The sequence below is a fragment of the Eurypyga helias genome, unplaced genomic scaffold (genome assembly GCF_000690775.1).
Source record: "Eurypyga helias isolate BGI_N326 unplaced genomic scaffold, ASM69077v1 scaffold2401, whole genome shotgun sequence".
Classification (NCBI taxonomy): Eukaryota; Metazoa; Chordata; class Aves; order Eurypygiformes; family Eurypygidae; genus Eurypyga; species Eurypyga helias.
In genome coordinates this window covers 15604-32885 of record NW_010232590.1, presented here as the reverse complement: position 1 = coordinate 32885, position 17282 = coordinate 15604, and the positions used below count along the sequence as shown (strand labels likewise).

At 45.0% G+C, this 17282-nt stretch overlaps 1 protein-coding gene across 1 annotated transcript in view; it reads left to right on the top strand.

Moving 5' to 3' along the window:
• The window catches only part of TIAM1 (T-cell lymphoma invasion and metastasis 1), a 79482-nt gene that overhangs the window by 53532 nt on the left and 8668 nt on the right, over positions 1 to 17282 (top strand). The window contains 5 exon segments of the mRNA XM_010161427.1: positions 4185 to 4288; positions 12435 to 12614; positions 13044 to 13112; positions 13397 to 13522; positions 15174 to 15282. Coding sequence (XP_010159729.1) covers positions 4185 to 4288; positions 12435 to 12614; positions 13044 to 13112; positions 13397 to 13522; positions 15174 to 15282 — 588 coding nt within the window.

The window sequence follows — 17282 nt, the reverse complement described above, 5'->3', positions numbered from 1 at the left end:
GCTGAAAGTGATTAAGCAATCACTGTATTTGACTTCCAGCATCACCGAGTTTCATCGGTGAAAGATGTACGGAGGAGGACGATGCGCCTCTTGCAGGGAGCGAGCGGCGGCAGGGGGCGGGCAGGGCATTGCTGCCACTCAGGGCACCCAATTCGGCTTGGCCCGTTCCACAGCCGCGGGAATACAGCATCAAGAGGCAGGGTTTTCTGGTTCGTGTGCTGTTTTTTGTGTTAGTGGGATGTACGCTTCTGAGCTTTGCACCGCAGCTGGCTGAGCTTGGCTGGGAATAGTTCTTTCCACTGAATTAATAAAAAATAATCTGGCACCAAGAAGCGGGCTTTAAGAGCAGTACCAAATATCATGGCAGTCTCATTAAAATCTCAGGCGATAGCAGTCCTGCAAATTGGAAGCAGCAGCCGTGGAAAATTTTAGCCAAGTGTTGGCATGGCACTTAAGCTTTATGTGATTCTCCAGGCCTTTAAGCCCCAACACCTTTGCTCCAGTGATATAAGACTTCCTTTTATTTTGTTAGTTCTAGCCCTAAGTAGGAGTTATTTAATGGGCAATAGTCATAATGTCACGGATATTACACTGCCGAGGCAACTTGGGAGCTCGTGTGACCTCCATCTGTGCTGGTGGCATGGATTTGACCCCCTTTTCCTGCTGCTTTTTGGATTTCCCTTTCTAATGCCTTAATGTCGAGTGAAGCCGGTGCATTATCGTCCCTAGCAAATGGTAGTGGTTGGGCAGCGTTCAGGTGCTGCAGGAGGAAATGAGCATATTGTCCTCAGAGCTCCTTGCAGAACTGAATAAAGATTTACAGGGCAAAAATAAAATGATGTAATGAACCTGACAGAAATGGGACCGTGACTGGAAGGTATGAAAAGACGGGAAAGGTGCAGCATTATTGGACTGATTGCGTGCGTTTAACAACCGGCAGATAAACCTGCTAAAGTCGACATTGGCTTTGGCAGCTGAAGACATTAGAAATACCCTGAGCACAGGTACTGTGTGACTGCTTATTAAGGCGTAAGTGAAAGATTGCTGTTTATACTACAGGAAGCTGGTTAAGTGATGTTGTAATATACAGGAAAAGAAAAAGTGGTAGCTTAAAAGCAAAAACCAAAACCCCCAAACAAACATTATTTCCCTTGGCTTGGGGTGAGAAACAGCTGTAGGATGTATTTCACACAGCTTCTAATGGGGAATTAATTGCAGTGAAAAAACAGACTGCCCAGGCCAAATTATGACACTTAGCACATTTTTTTCTTCTTACTTTTTAACAGGTAGCTTAAGGGTTTAAAGAATTTTTTCACACATTAATAGAGAGACCAGAAAGCTGATAGTTCAAGTTGATGCAATCTGGGCAAGGCTCAGAAAACCTAACTTACTACAGAAAAAAACACTTCTTCAACTAGATTTTGTGTTGCCAAGCACCCCCTACAGGCACATCTTTTTAAAAGGTAAACCCTGTCTTTTCGGAAGAGAGGCATGTCTTCCAGCAGCTCAGCTATGAGCTACCTTTTATGTCCTTTTAATTTCATTTGGCTTCCAGTTTAGCTCCATCTCAGTATGCAGAATATGTTCTGAATTTATTTCTGGATTTCTGAATTCAAATCATCATTTCCATCATCATTTCCAGACTCAGAAAAAATGAAACGCTTGTACAGTCGTGCAAATTGTTTTCGGTAATGATGGCTGGAACCTTGCAACGGCAGCTGAAAGTTGGGTCCTGAGGAACCCAGACGTGGATCTCTGCCCTCAGTCTTGATGCTGAGAACCTTACCTGGGCTGTGTTGGCGAACCCACGTTGTATGTTAACATAGAACTCCTTGAAAGAAGAGCAGTGGCTTTTCAATTGCAGCGAAGGAGCAGTAGGGTTTTACTGAAGTCACTTAAGAAACATATCATTTCTAGATCATGAAATATATTTCATTCTAGTATAAACAAATATACTAGAAGTGTGTAATCGGGTTTTGGTTTTTTTCAAAATTTCCTGATATTAAGGAAGCTTGCCGTTTTATCTGAACTAAAAAGACCATCCACACTATTATAGCCCTTTTGGCCAAACCACACAGGGTTTTAACTGAAATATATCAGTATAATAGATGTGAGTTATCATCACTCTGGCCTTTTTACTCACAGCATTGCTGTCTGGCCAAATGCTCCTTATAGACACATATACGTGACTTACCTAAATTGAAATGTCTAATTGAAAAATAGCAAGTAACATGAGAGTCAGCATGGGACTAGCATAGAAATGGTGCTGCAGCTGATGTGCTAAATTGCTGTTAATCGTTATAAAACATCCATGTCCCAACCTGCTAGCGAACTGGAGGGGATGGCTGCTGGACCACTGGGTGCTGATAACATGATAGTGTGCTCTTCGGTCCTTCTATTCATAGGGGTGGTGAACAAACAAACAAACAAAAAACCCCACTGGTTTGAAAAAAACTTCTGTTTTGCTATAGTGAAGTGTCAGTTTTCCACTAAAATGTTTAAAAGCTACGTGCTAACAATACAAAATTATGTTGATATTGTCTGTTCGGGGTTTAAAGAGGGGGCATATTCTGTGCTGCTGCATCCATTGGACTTTGATTAGGCTTTTCTGCATTACCTGAAGAATAAATGTAGTGGAATAAAAGGTATAATGCCTGGTGGGACATTCACGGTCCCATTCGTGTGGCAGGTTGCAGCCAGGGAGGCGAATTCAGAAACCACCCTTCCCCATCCAGCCCCAGGAGTGGCACTGTAGAAAAACCTCTCCCTAACGGGGTTGAGGGAAGGAGAGGGCAAAGGTAAAAGGAATTAGTGTCTGGACTCGGCTGCTGTAAAGTATCTCTTTATGCTGGCTTGAAGGTCAGTTGAGGCATGCAGGTGTTTCCTGGCAGAGTTCAGTCCATCACTGGCCATTGTAATTTGCCACAGCTAGAAGTTGAATGTATAGGAAATCTGTTTTCCTGTGAAGTCTGGCTAAGGTGTAGTAATACTTCTTCTTACAGCTATTTGAGTCAGAGAATGGGATCCCCAAAAAGTCATCCCTGCACAGAGCTCTCGGGCTGGAACTAGTTCTCTTCATTCTATTGTACTTGCAGGTAATTCATCATTTACTTACACAAAGTCGCAAAGGAGTTACTAGCTGTATCAACAACAGTCTCCAGAAGAGTGCTCAGGCATAGGAGTGCATAGCTGTTGCCATGTAGTGATGGAAATTAATTTTCAGTTAATGTAATGTACTCTTCCAGAGTTGGGCTTGTTCAGCCTGGAGAAGAGAAGGTTGCAGGGAGACCTTATAGCACCTTCCAGTACCTGAAGGGGCCAACAACAAAGCTGGGGGGACACGTTTTACAAGGGCCTGTAGTGACAGCACAAGGGGTAATGGGTTTAAATTGAAAGTGGGGAGGTTTAGATTGGACATCAGGAAGAAATTCTTCCTGGAGAGGGTGTTGAGGCACTGGAACAGGTTGCCCAGAGAAGCTGTGGATGCCTCATCCCTGGAAGTGTTCAAGGCCAGGCTGGATGAGGCTTTGAGCAACCTGGTCTAGTGGAAGGTGTCCCTGCCCATGGAAGGGGGCTGGAATTAGATGATCTAGTTCTATGAATCTATGATCTTTAATTTCCCTTCCAACGCAAACCATTCTATGCTTCTGTGATTCTAAAACCAGGTTTGCTTCCTTAAAAATCAACATTGAAAGTTGGTAGTGGGTGTGTTAGGCCAAACCAAAGCAATTTAAACTCATCACATTGACTTAACTGGGAGGAAGGGCTGACCAAGACTTGCTTCTTGGCACGGTCTGCCCGTTCACATACTGCAGTTTCCATTTGAAACCACTGAAGTATAAAGGTAGGCAATTGCTTGCCAGCCAAGAAATTAATACAAAACGTAAGAATTTCAGTGTGGTGTTTTAGCCTTATCTCTGAATCAGCTTTCATAGTTTCCAACTAAGTAAGTGTGTCTGGCCATAACCTGTTTATTTTCACCCCTGTAGTTAAACCTGGCCCCTGCTGTAAACCGAGGCAGTCCTTTGAGGTCACTGAGTGCCGCCGGCATAACCTCTTGTTGCCGTGTACTTGCGTGCAGGATGGGGCCTGGCCCTCCATGGGAGCTCCATCTCTGTTGCACCCAGCTATTTCAATTTTTGGAACTCAGGGTTGGGTTTTCACAAGCATCTCCATTTCAGCAGGGCACTCGCTTTGCGGCGACCCAGACAGCTCTGTTGAGACAGCTCCAGAGGAGACAGAAGCACAAGACGTGGAATCATCCGATGAAGCCGATAAGATGAGCAAGGTGAGAAAGTTTCATTTTCACATGACGAGGAGTGAAAGTGCGGTACAGTCGCAGCCGATGTGCCGGCTTCACAGCTGCACACGGTTAGAGCATCTTTCCTGGGGAAATGTTCATCTTACTTTTAAGGTGTTTACAGGTGATGTCGGGTGTACCAAGTTACATTACATTGATTACCTCACGTCACTGCCTCTTATGCAAGGACTTGTGTCCTTTTTCCAGGGTTGGCTCACATCTTCAGTATCTCGTGATAATATTCCCATGTACTTTTCAAATGGGCTGGTTTATCATCTCCTTCACCAGAGCAGGTCAGCTAAACTAAAACATCAGGTGGATTATTCAAGGCCAGGTTGGATGAGGCTTTGAGCAAACTGGTCTAGTGGAAGGTGTCCCTGCCCATGGCAGGGGGGTTGGCACTAGATGGTCTTTAGGGTCCCTTCCAACCCAAACCATTCTGTGATTATTATAATTTCTTATTCTTTCTTGATTTCTAGGCATAGGAGGGATGTAAGTTAAATAGTATTTCCTTAAATCAATAGCATAGTGCACATGCTAGTTTTTAAATGCAAACTAATTATAGCCAATCTACCTTAAATTGAAGCAAAACTCTCCAATTACAGCTAAGAGGTTGTGCAAATGGATTGCTAATTGCCATCTATTAAGGGATGGGTTTCCCAGTGGTTGGTAGTTTTCACTTGCCCTGGTGCTGGGCAGCTTTACGCAACAGTAGGTGTGACGATTAGTGACTTTTGAGGCAGAATCAAGTGAGATTATTTTAAAGACACTGATTGCTTTTAGGCGTTTGTTGCATAGGTGATGGTGAGAGCTTACAGCTATTTTTCTACAGAATTAATGATTTAATTGAGAATCAGATCTCACTCAGTTGGTGCTTTACGTACAGGTGTGTGTTTTCTCAGCTCTTGTTTTAACTAAAATGTGTTATAGTGAGCTCTGAGCTTGTCCCTGTGCTATTCTACTTGTCATTGTAGTGAAAGGAAGGAAAAGACCTCAGCCTCTTGTTTCCTGATCTCTTATGTCACACTAGGCTGTAGTTTTGTCTTTGATAGCCAGAGTGGAAGTCAGATAAGAGAAAACATTCCTACGTATGAAATGTGTGCAGAGCAGAGAAGGTGATTACTTGCAGAGTTTGTTTCCTGGTTTTATGACAGAACTTTTTCTTGTAAGTACACAAAATTTCTTCTCCAGTAAGTGGAAGCGTTTGTTGATACTTTGGGGTTTTTAACTGTAAATGTGTGGGATTTCATACGCTCTGACAAGAGACTCTCCTGTTAAACACTGAAGCCGTGGAAGAGTACCGAGCATAACGCATAACTGCTTGGGGAATAAAGGGTCACGCTGTGTTTTCCATAGCTTTCTATTTCTGAACTGTGCGACAGGCTGTGGGGTTCCGTTTTGCATCTTGCCTCCTGGATCTTCAGACCTTTAATTGCCTGCAGCAAGGCGTGAGGATTACGTGATTAGCCCTGTGGCTCAGCAGATTTAGTTAAACTGAGAAACGTGCATTAGCAGCTCTGATGCTTAATATTTGTATATTGGAAGGGTAACTCCTCACTCTTAACTGGTTTCCAATGAGAGGAAAATCTGTCTTTCTGTAAATTAAATGTTGACATTGGTACATGTTTTCTTTTAAAATTCAGAAATATGTCTTGCTTTGTTTGTGTGGTATAGAGGGAGTACTTTGTTATGGGACAAACTGCCTGAAGCGGCCTTCCGTAAAAAAGAAGGACGCGTGTACATACAGTATATATATGGAGTGCTCAGTTTGGCACGCTCATGGATGCTGCTCTCCCTGTTGGCATAGAGGAGCTCTGTATTAGACCGGGCTTTCTTTGTGGGTCCTCTCTAACAGAAGTCATAGAAACCCCCAAATTATTCTGCAGGGCCTATAGGGAATTCCAGTATATGGTAGAGGGGAGGAAAAAGGTCTTGATCAACGGGGAGGGTTTTCCTAATCCCTTTGCTTCTCTGGGTGCTTGGGAAAGCTGATCTGCGCGGGGAGCAAGAAGTCTGCAACATGTGTTTTTTTTCCATGGAAAACCACCAGTATGGTGAGGAAAAAAGCCAAGGTGTTTTCCTGTCTACGCGCTGCCACACCTTTACATGCTCCGAGGATTATGGCACAGGTTAAGCCGATGTCCTCAGCGCCGTTTGACACGGGTTATTTTTGTCCATGGGAAAGGAAGCGCTCTGTCCCCATACCAGCAGGAGGGGCACGTTTCCTTGCATCGCTGTTGCTGCCTCAGCTTCCCCTCTCCCTCGGATGGTGGGATTCAGGGGAGGCTGTATTTTCTGCCCCTCTTGGCTAAAGCAGGGCAGGAGCACTCTTACCCATTCACCGCTGGGCAGCGGAGGAAATGCATCCTGACTACGCCGGAGCCTCCCCGGGACATGCAGAGTTCCCCTTCTTTCAGCGCAGATGCAGCATTAGCCACCCAAGAGCCAAAAATAGCATTTGGGTTGCCTTTTGCCTTGCGATAGCATGATCCCGCGGCAGGGCTTCATCCTGCAAACGCCACCGCTCCACGCCACAGTGCTGGTGCTCTGCTGATGCCCGCAGAGCACTGCGGAGGAGGAGAGCTCCAAGCTTCTCTGGAGAAACTTCCCAGCTCTGCAGCCAGCAAAACGATCCTAGGGGAGAGTTAATAATTCATGGGAAAAGGAGAGGAACGCGGTGCTGCAGCTCTCCTTCATCCGCTCTTGTAGGGCGAGCTGAGTAGGCTTTTTAAGAAGGTAAGTTGTGTGAAATCCTACCAAAAGGTGGGCTGGGGTTCCTTCTGACTTACCTGTAATTTTATCACGTAGGTGGGAAGCGGATATATAACACAGGCGGTACTCGAATGTGTCTTCCCTTCTCCTCCTCCCTCCCAGCTGTCTCGTTCCCTTCCCCCAGCCCGGCATGTGTGCACGTGGGTGTGTGTTTCCTTAGTAGTGGTGCATTTGTTTCTTGATCTGCAAAAACCTCCAAGCTGTTGATGGTGGTGAAGGATTTGGGAGGGTACACCAGTAGCTCTGAGGATTCCTCCCTTTTCTGAAAATCTTAACCTTCTGTGTATCCTAAAGACCTGATAGAGTGGAGTTTACTTCTCCACCATTATTGTCAAAGGAATCATTATTATAATAAGCAAAAATGGGACATCTTAAGACTATTCCAATAAAATACTAAAAACCCATTTCCAAGGCGGCTTGAGACATCCGCAGTGCAGTGGTGCGGGACAACTGTTGTGCTTTGGACTTGCTCCCTGTCTGATTTCATGGTGCCTTTCCGGTGTCAACCAGCCCGCTTCCATACAGCATCTCTTGGGTTGAAATCTGTGTAAACAAAGCAAGCAGGAACGCTTTCTGGGTGCAGCTCTTCCTTGGAGCCATGCAACCAGCAGTGGCCTGAGTCTTGCTCCCAGTTGCTTCTGCTCTGGGCTGGGCTCCTGACTTTCCCTTCTTTCCTCACTTTGTGTGGGAGCCAAGAGGAAGAGAGTGGGGGAAAGGAAAGCCTGCTCTCTGACATCTTTTTGGGCTTGTGAGTTCAGGTTTCAGGCTGTTTATGAAATGTAGATGATGCCCCTCTGTCAGCCTTCAGTTCGACAGAATATCGGGAACGTTTTGTACCAGAGTAATTCCTTAAATGGCTACTTGCCTCTGTGGTGACCTGGCTGTTGGGGCCTTTTAAATATCATCGAATAAATTGAGGTTCAAAGGAGGTACCCCGAAAGCTGGTTGCATGTGCGAGTGCTTAGTGTGGCAGGTTACCAAAGGCTAACACAGGTGTTGTGTTGCATCTTGAGATCAGTCTCTGTGCTTGTTTTTTCCTGCAATGGTCCTTAGCGTTTGACTGGGAGTGTGTTTTAAAAGCGGTCATCGGTTAAGATACTGCAGGACATTCATTTCTCCCTGTTTCTAATTAAAGACATCTGCCTCTTGAAATGAAAGCTCATTACCTGGCAGCACTTGTGCTTAGGAGAGCAGGCTGTAACGGGCTGTGTGTGTACATGCTTCCACCATGCAGAGGTATTTCTTCAGAGAAAATAGGTCGTCTTTTCTCTGCAGCCTTATTCCAGACCAGAATTAAGTCTCAAAACCTTCAACGTGTCGCAATAGACGTGAAAGGATTAAAACAGGGATTTGAGGGGTAGGTTTTCCAGTAGCGTAACAGGCTTTTTTAAGTTCTTTTAATTCTGTGCCTCTGTCCCTTCAGATGTTTAATATTCTTCGGCAGTGCCGTTCGTAGCCAATCGGCTCGTGCTCAGCCACAGGCAACAGACATTTATATTCCCAGGCTGCCTTCACCTCTGCTTTGCTGCATTTCAGCCTCTCTGGTGAAGTTTTCCTCTTAACGAGTCTATGAAAAACAGCGTTGAGTTCTCAGCTTTGCCTGGTAGCCGGCTCTTAATTCCAGCTGAAGTGGTGAGCAAATGACACACGCGGAAAGGCTTTGCTTAGAGGAATATGGTCACTGCCCTTCCTTACTAAAATGCAGGCGTCATCTGTGTTATGTGCCAAGTAAGCAACACGGAGTATCTGTCGGGAGTGGGAAAGCCTTTCGGATCAGCTGAGTATGTGGAGAACTGGGATTTTCCTCCTAGCTGAGTGACAGTTCTGGCAATACTGTCTTCCCAGCGATGTCGGCTCTTTGGAGAGTTAACCGTAAGCTCAAGAACGAAAGCGCTGGGAGGGCCGGCGACTCTCTGTACCGTATGCTGTATTTGGTGAGCAGATCTACTGTGCAAAGTGACTAGTCTAAGTAACTAGCAGTTGAAGGAATTTTCATGCTGTTTTAATTTTCAGGTTATAAATCGGAGGCTGAGCTGTATCGTATATACCCTGTAGAGGCTGTTTGCTATTGTGCAGTGTCATTAGCAGTCCTGGCGGTGCATGAAAGGATGCAATTTGCCTGCGTTTTGTTTGGGAGATCAATCCCACCTGGAGTTTGCCCTCCGCGGCGGAACAGAGGTGCTGCGTGCCATTCGGGGGGGGGCGCTCTGCCTGATGCCCAGGCACCCGTGTATCTTTATATGGAGAGCGCAAGGGAAAGGCACTCGGCTATAGGGCAGGCAGTCCCCCCACTGTGGGCAGCATCTACGTGCTTGGTGAATGTAAGGACTCATCCCTCCTGCATGGGAAGGCTGTGAGCTTAGCTCCCCTGTTGATCCCCCTGCAGAGGAGGGGTTAATACTTGCAAAGCAGACTTGGCTTTACAGCCCAGTTGTGCCAGCCCTCCATCTCATTTTAAGGCTGCTAGTTGGGTTTGCTTGCAGAATTGTGCCCAGAGTTTGATGTCATAATTCTAGAGAAATCCCGGTTCAGTGCTATCTGTGTTGCAGCTGGCAAACAGAGCTGGTGCTGGGAGATAAAAGGATCTGTTTCAGACCTCTATCCACTTTCTCTAGGAAAATGGGGACAGAGAGGCTTTTGTTAATGCCATTCAAGAGTTTTCAGCAAGATAGCTGTGCTCTGAACATCCCTGGGTGCAATATTCATCTGCTTTTTGTCTAGAAATTGTGGGGTTTTTAGCTAAATACAAGGTAGAAAGGATTACATTCAGGAACGAAACAAGACAGTGTGTTCAGTGAACAAGCAAGAAAACAGGTCCATGAACATTATTGCGCCTGAGACTTTTTGTCTGTCTGAAGAGTATCAGGTGAATGACACTTGGGAATTAGGTAAAGGATGTGCGGCCGGGCAGCGGCGAGGCAGAGCTGGGTGGCTCCTGCCTGGAGCTGGGCATGGCGGAGGTCAGCGAGCGATTTGTGAAGTGTGCACAAGTGCAGATAAGGCTTTTTAACGTTGTCTACGCTTCCTTTTTGGCATATGGCTGTAACTATTCCTTCTGGGGCACACAGTGTGCCTGTGTGACGGCTACCCAATTTCCAGCTACTTGTTAGTGTTTAACTGGTGTTTGTTTCATGGTGTAAGTGGATTTTCAGTCTCTCTTTCTGGGTGACCCATCTTTCCCCGCAAGGTATTGCAAGTTAATGCACAGGGCGGCGAGCTGTCTGCAGGGTGTCAAGCATGAACTGCTGGAAACCCTGGGTCTATTTTTGGAGTTTGATCTATAGAATGTTTTATACGTTGTAACTATTTCTAAATGTATAGTTGGTTCATACAACAAAATGTCACTGGATATGTCTTTCTCAAATATTCTGTCAGGAAATAATTTTAACAAAGCTAAATGTGTGTGAGGAAAGTCCTGCCTATTCTCTCTCTCTGCAGGCTCAGATTAACATTTATTAATTGTCAGTTCTTTGTCCCTTTCCAGCAGAGCAGGTAACTTGGGCAGGTTTTTTGCTTGCACTGGAGCCGGACTTTCACCTACTGTGCTTTGTGGATTTGGGACTGTTGGGATCAGAATGGCACCCGCTGAAATCTAATGCAAACTTAACCTTAAAGTTTGTTTGGGTATACTTAAGAGTACAGCAATTGTAGGTGAAGCCTTGCAGAGAAATAAAAGGAATTGTTTTCACTAATAAATAAATCCAACTGCGTGACACATGCTATTACCAGAAGCTGAGCTGGTTGGAAATGGATTGGGAGCTAGTTGGAAATGGACTGGTTCAACTCACTGCTTCCCCCTGCCCTCAATTTACAACATTTCTCCTTTCTTCTTTGTCTGAGTTAAACTTCAGACACTGAAGATGAATATTTTTTCCTGTAATAAACTGTGTCCATAAGGCATTTTGTGTAAGCATCAGTTACAATTAATTCATTGCTTACATTTCTGTCCTGAAGAAAATTATCCTTTGCATAACAAGCATCTTTACTAACATGCCTGGCAGCAGTACACTCAGGTGAGCTGTTGCAGCCATAAAATACCTCTAGGGAAAGCCACTGTATTATGGACGGAAATCTCTTACTTATCACTAGCCTGGCTAATACTCCTCATGGTCTTCGTGGCTGTGTGGCACTGTAGATGCACTGAGAGACGAAAACAGCCGTGTGTGAGCAGCTTAAAAAATGCGGAGACTTTTCAGCATGGGGTCATCGTGAGGGTGCGGGGTTGTGCAGGCTCTGAGTGATGATGTCCTTGCTACCAGCTGGTGGGAGTGCAGTGACCTCCTGGGGAGCAGGGTGCTGTCTCCAAATTGCAGGCTGGTGTGCTTTATTATTTCCTTCTCTTCCCCCTCCCCCACATATACTCTCTGTTTGCACAGGCTAATTTTGGGTAAGTTGGTTTAGTATGGACTGGGGGGATACAGAGGCACTGCTGGGGAGTTTCTAAATCTGGACTAAGATACCATGGCAGGATTAGACCCAGCAGGTTAGAGAGGTGTGATCAAGTACAGCAGCTCTTTTCCCTCCCATGGCCTCTCCAGATCTCTGGGAGGGATGGAGACAGGGCACACTGCTGCTGTGGCAACCCTAGAAGCCTGGGGCTGTCGTCACTGACACCAGAGACGGTACCTGCTCCAAGCTTTTCAGCATAACGAAAGATGTGAGAAGATGATCTAACGTGAGGAGGTGAAGAGAGGATAACTGTCTATATATATAGACAGCTGATTAAACATTAAAGAAACCAGCTAGATGCAGCAGCTCTGAAAAACCTGACTTATGGGGAAGAAATTCACCCCGCACGGCATGTTTCCAGGCACCGAACGGATACACAGTTAGTTTCCCAAAGAGCTTGCATTTGAAGCCTGGGAGGCTTTGGTTCCCCAGATGGCTCTGCTTCCCTGAAAAACAGCCTAAGCAGTTTCTGTCTCCACGCTGTCTCCTTGGCTGCGTTGACACATGGCTGCTGTAAACTAGATTAAGGAACTGGCAGAGGGCTGGGGTGTGTGTTTTGTTTGCACTGTCTTTTTTGGTTCCTGATTCTTGGGCCTTTGTTTGGTTGGTTTTCAAGCTCAAGTGCCAGAGGAGCCTATTTTAACTGAAATTCATATTTTTTTTAATGTTACAGAACAGCACTTTGACTAACTTGAGTTGTGCATCTCTTCCCTCACCTCCCACCTTATCCCCAGTCACTGAGAGACGGGAAAGACCGATACATGAAATGATATGTGGACTTCTGGACTCTGGTAGCTGCTAAAAAGCCCCCAGGCTGCAACTGCTTAAATGCAAAGGCTTCTCAGCTCCATCGTGCCTGTAGCTCTTACGTAAAATATTACCGCTGGTCTTTCCTTTTCCTTCTTTTTCAAAGAGCACAGAGCAGGTCACTGCTTTCTGTCGCAGTCTGCATGAAATGAACCCTTCTGACTCAAGTGCTCATCCTCAGGAATTTACGGGACCCCAGCTGGCCACCATGAGACAGCTCACGGACGCAGATAAACTGCGCAAGGTGATCTGTGAACTTCTGGAGACAGAACGCACCTACGTCAAAGTAAGGGGTCGCGATCTGCTGTTTCGCTCTGCTGATGCTTCTCCTTCTCCTGGAAAATGTTGTTAGTTTCTTCTCTAATGCTGCAAATTGTTTCGTGCATGTACCTCTTCGTTAACTTGCATTCAGTTCTACAAGAGTAGTGACTTAAACCCCTGAAATAAGTAGGCTTTCCAAATTCCTGTGCTGTTGTTTTGCTATTATTTGGCTGGTGTGCAGAGGGACACTGCTCAGTGAGATCCAGTACTGATTTTGTAAGTGAAACTGTGTAAAGGTTTCCTTTTTCTGTCTTAAATTGCGTGAAATCCAACTATTTAGCTTCTGCATGAAAGTGAAAACTTCAGACTAGGTGAATGGTGATCTTTGCCGCTTCAGTAAATATTCAGAGGCAGTTTGAGGAACCAACATGGGAATCTTTTTCTGAATTTTTAGGACTTAAATTGTCTAATGGAGAGATACCTGAAGCCTCTACAAAAAGAAACATTCCTCACACCAGATGAGGTATGGTAACTGTTGCTTATCCTTTTGCTTTTTTTTCCCCCCCCCCCCCCCCCCCAGCTTCACTTGCTTGTCAGAGCAAGGGCTATCAAATTTTGAATTCCCTTTATTTTAAAATAATGGCTGGAGTAGAATATAAAGGTACTCCTCAGTAATGTATAGTCTGTAGTTTGTTTTCTTGACATCACACTGATTATACAATTGGACTGAGAATTACTGAAGCTCTAGAAAATGTGGTTTAGCCTCAAGGTGGTATTTTCAGCATCTTGCTTTTTTTCTCTTACTAGCTGGATGTTCTCTTTGGGAATCTGACTGAAATGGTAGCGTTCCAGGTAGAGTTCTTGAAAACGCTTGAAGATGGAGTGAGGCTGGTTCCAGACCTGGAGAAACTTGAAAAAGTTGAGCAATTTAAGGTAATCTCACTGTGTTCTGAGTTGTCCTTTAACATTCTTTATCCTATTTGTCTACTGTCAGTGTTCATGTAAAAACCTGCATCTGATTACACTTGAGATTAATTGATGGCTAATGCTGGAATTGTTTGGAAAACATCGTGCTACAATTGTAGTTTATGCTACATTTAGCCATACAGAGTACTAGAAATCTGTAACGCCATGTGCTTTTAGATTCTATTCTTGCCCTTCTGCCAGATTTCTTGTCTTGGGCTGTCAGGAAAAGCTAGAAATGGAAAGTTACGTAAAGTCTTTGTTCTGGCAAGCCTAATGCAGTAGTTCAGAAGCCCACTAGGAACTGTTAATTGAATTCTGTATTTGTTTTTTTGATGCACAGAGGAAGTAGATGGCGAATACTCTGAACTATCAGCAGATGTGCATCAAAGGTAGAAATGTAAAGATAAACAAACTTAATTACAAAAAAAAATTAGGAAAATGTGGAAACAGAAACACTGTTTTATTTCTAATGCAGTGATGTGCTGGATATGTGGCAAGTAGCTAATACAGTGGTTAGCCTTTGGGGAATCTTACTCTTGCTTTGAGCACTCACCTTGCTAGAGGACAGGATGCCTTGATGAATAATAATAATTCCACTGGGTTTGCTCTTCAGGTAACATACAGCCCTGGAAGAACTGCTGAAAGAAGTTGTCTTTTTGCATGTGTGTGGCTTTGCCACCGGGTGCTTGTTTAAAATAAGCAGCAATCATGAACGCTGCCCTCACGTAACTGGAACACAGCTTTTGTTTGGTAGGAAATGTGCCCTGAATGGAGGGCACAGAGATATCGATTTTTAAGTGGAGGAAGCTTCTGTGACCACTGTGTGCCTGGAGCTTTAAGGGAGGAGTGTGGAAGAAGCCTCCTTATGGACAGAACTCTCAGTCTTCTGGGCGCTGCTGTTTCTACCTCTTTCCATAAAATGTGCATCAACTTCACTTTCAGTTCTGTCCTACGGGCATGGTCTGAAAGCAGTGTGCACAACGGGACTTCAGGGCTTCACAGTTTCAGTTCTGCAGTTTGCTTTCCTCTGCTGACTGTAGCAAACTGCCGAGGCGTTGTCTCACGGACACACCGCCACCACCCCTTTCCCCCGTGTTGTCTGTTCCGAAGTGGCTAGCGGAGCAACCGCTTGACCATGGCATAGACCTCTGGGGGAAAGATCGTGTTTGGCCCTTAACACAAACTCATTTTCAAGAGAGCAAAGTCCTTGGTGTGTTTGTGCTTGCAGGCCCTTTGTGTCTTGATCCGTTACGAAGTCATATACATCCCGTCCTTCCTGTGGCCTCTGGTCATTACTTGGATCGATCAGGTTTTAAGCTCAGGCGTTTATGTACAGCTCTGGAGCTGTGAACCTACTTCCCTGTATAGTCAGTGGTGTCTGCAGGTTGTCCTAACAGGAACCTGGCTAATGATGTTTGTCACATAGCCCGAATCCAAGCACCAAGGCTAGACCTGTTTCTTTCTAGGTGGTGTGAAAATGCTGCAAAAATGCAGCGTCCTCTCATCTTGGAGCTAAAGGGAAACTTCAGGTGACCTGGAAGAAGGGAAAATAACTAATAGGCAATTGCCTTTCATGTCCTGTTTTTATTAATGCCTTTTTTTTTTTTTTAAATTCTAGAAAGTGCTGTTTTCCTTGGGTGGTTCCTTTCTTTACTACGCCGACCGGTTCAAGCTGTACAGTGCCTTCTGTGCCAGCCACACGAAAGTCCCCAAAGTACTGGTGAAAGGTAAGAGCCGTGTGCTGGACAACCAGACCCGGGTGTGCAGGGGGAGACGTCGCAGCGATGCGTTGGCTTGGGCTGGCGCAGGTTGTCTCTGTGGATGATGAGAGGTGGCCGCTGTACCCCAAACCGTGCAGGACAGGTTGTGGTGGAGGAACAGGGGCACACGCCTGGCTGGTTGCTCTCCAGGAGCCTTCGCAGTGGGGAAGTAAGTCCACTTGGCCTGAGAGGCTTGCAGGCTGCTTCGTGCTATGGGTGTTCTTGGACCACCATCAGTGTAATGATACCCGAGTAGCTCATTACAAGAGGCTGTTAACCTCGCATGTAGTTTTTCTCCCCACACACTTAATTTATTCTCCCCTGACATGTTCATTTTCTCTTCAGTCACGTGGGAAGTGGAAAGATTTCATAAATGGGCCATGTGGCGTGCGCTAACGGATCACTGTGTACTTTGGAACCAGGAGCGGTGATGCTTGTAATGACCTCTGGATTGTCCTGGAGTTTGTGCCGTGAATCCTTGCTAATGGCAGTCCCACTGAAGCTCAGGCCAATGTGGTTGAACGCTGAGAGCCACTAGGAAGGGATCAGCCTGGGAGAATGTTTTATGGAAGCTGTCTAAATGTTTTAACTTCACTGTGCTCTCTCTACCCCCTCTCTTCCTCCTCTCGCTGTTGTTCCAATTTGCCTGAAAAGTTTCCATTTACAAATTCCTTGTGTTCCAACCTTGGCTTGCTGAGACAGAGATAAATGGACTGTGGTCTGGCTTATAAATGCTCATAGGCCTCCTTGCCTTGGAGTGATGTTTTTTTCCCCTGTGGAAGTGTTAATCTCTTAGAGTTAGCAGAGCTTCATGCAATTCATTTTTGGCCAAGACGTTAAATAAACAAATGGATCCAGTTGTAGGAGAAATGCCATTAAAGGAGGAGCTCTTATTTTTCAAAGAATATCTGGATGGCTGACTGTCGAAAGTTTTGGGGTTTTTTGTTTCTTAGTTGGTTGGTTTGGTTTTGGTTTGGTTTTTTTTGCTGTGCACATTTCTTTTTTTCCCCATTTCTATTTGTAAACTCTTATTTACCGTGCTGCAAAAAGTACTTGGCAGCTCTGTGGGATACATGAATAAGCGATTTGTTGCTAGTCACATTCATGCTTGCTTTTGGCATCGTTTTGTTAGACCTTAATGTTAAGGCCATAGACAAGGTAGATCTGGCTGTTTTGTTTTGCTTTTTCATTGCTGACTGTATTTTTAAATGACAAATAGTTGTGCTTGAATTGTCGCACAAACAGAATTTAAAATTTAGTTCCGGAGATAAATCTCTTAAAAAGCCTGGGGACGGATTTGAAATAAATTCGGTGTCCTCAGCTGAGGTGCAGGTGGCTTTTTGGATTTGAAACTGAAGTTGCTTTATTGAAATCAGGTGACTGTCTGCAAAAAATCCACCCAGCCTCGGCAGGGAACATGGCTCTAATAAAAGCAATTGTGTGGGATTGTTCCTGCACTGAATAACTTCTGTTTCTAAAAGTGCCACCTTCTCCATACTTCCCTCCCTGTACAAATTTATGTTCTAGTAGAGGGAGCAACAGAGAAGATGGTATTTTTATGAATGCGGTAGCAGTCACGTAGAAAAGATGACAGCAGTCAGGTGTCCAGCCTGCCTGTGCTCCCAAAATATGGTTTACTGCTTCCTGCCTCCATACTAGCTCTTGGTTGTTGTTGTTCAGTACTGGATTTTAAGGTTTAATGAGGCAACTATAACCAGACTTGCCGATATTTATAGGCGTGCCTGTCAGACTAGACTCCTGAGTAGCAAATTCTTACAAATATCCAATTTGAGCCTTTTCTTAAAGATGATGAAAATAATTTATGCTGCTCTAAAATAGTTGCAAGGCCAGAAATACTGTGGATAGTGAAATGAAAAATTGCATATATTGGTATGGTAGGTGGGTGCCTGATGTTAGATCATAAATACCATTATCTGTGGCAAAGTGTCAGTAACTTGAAACCTGAA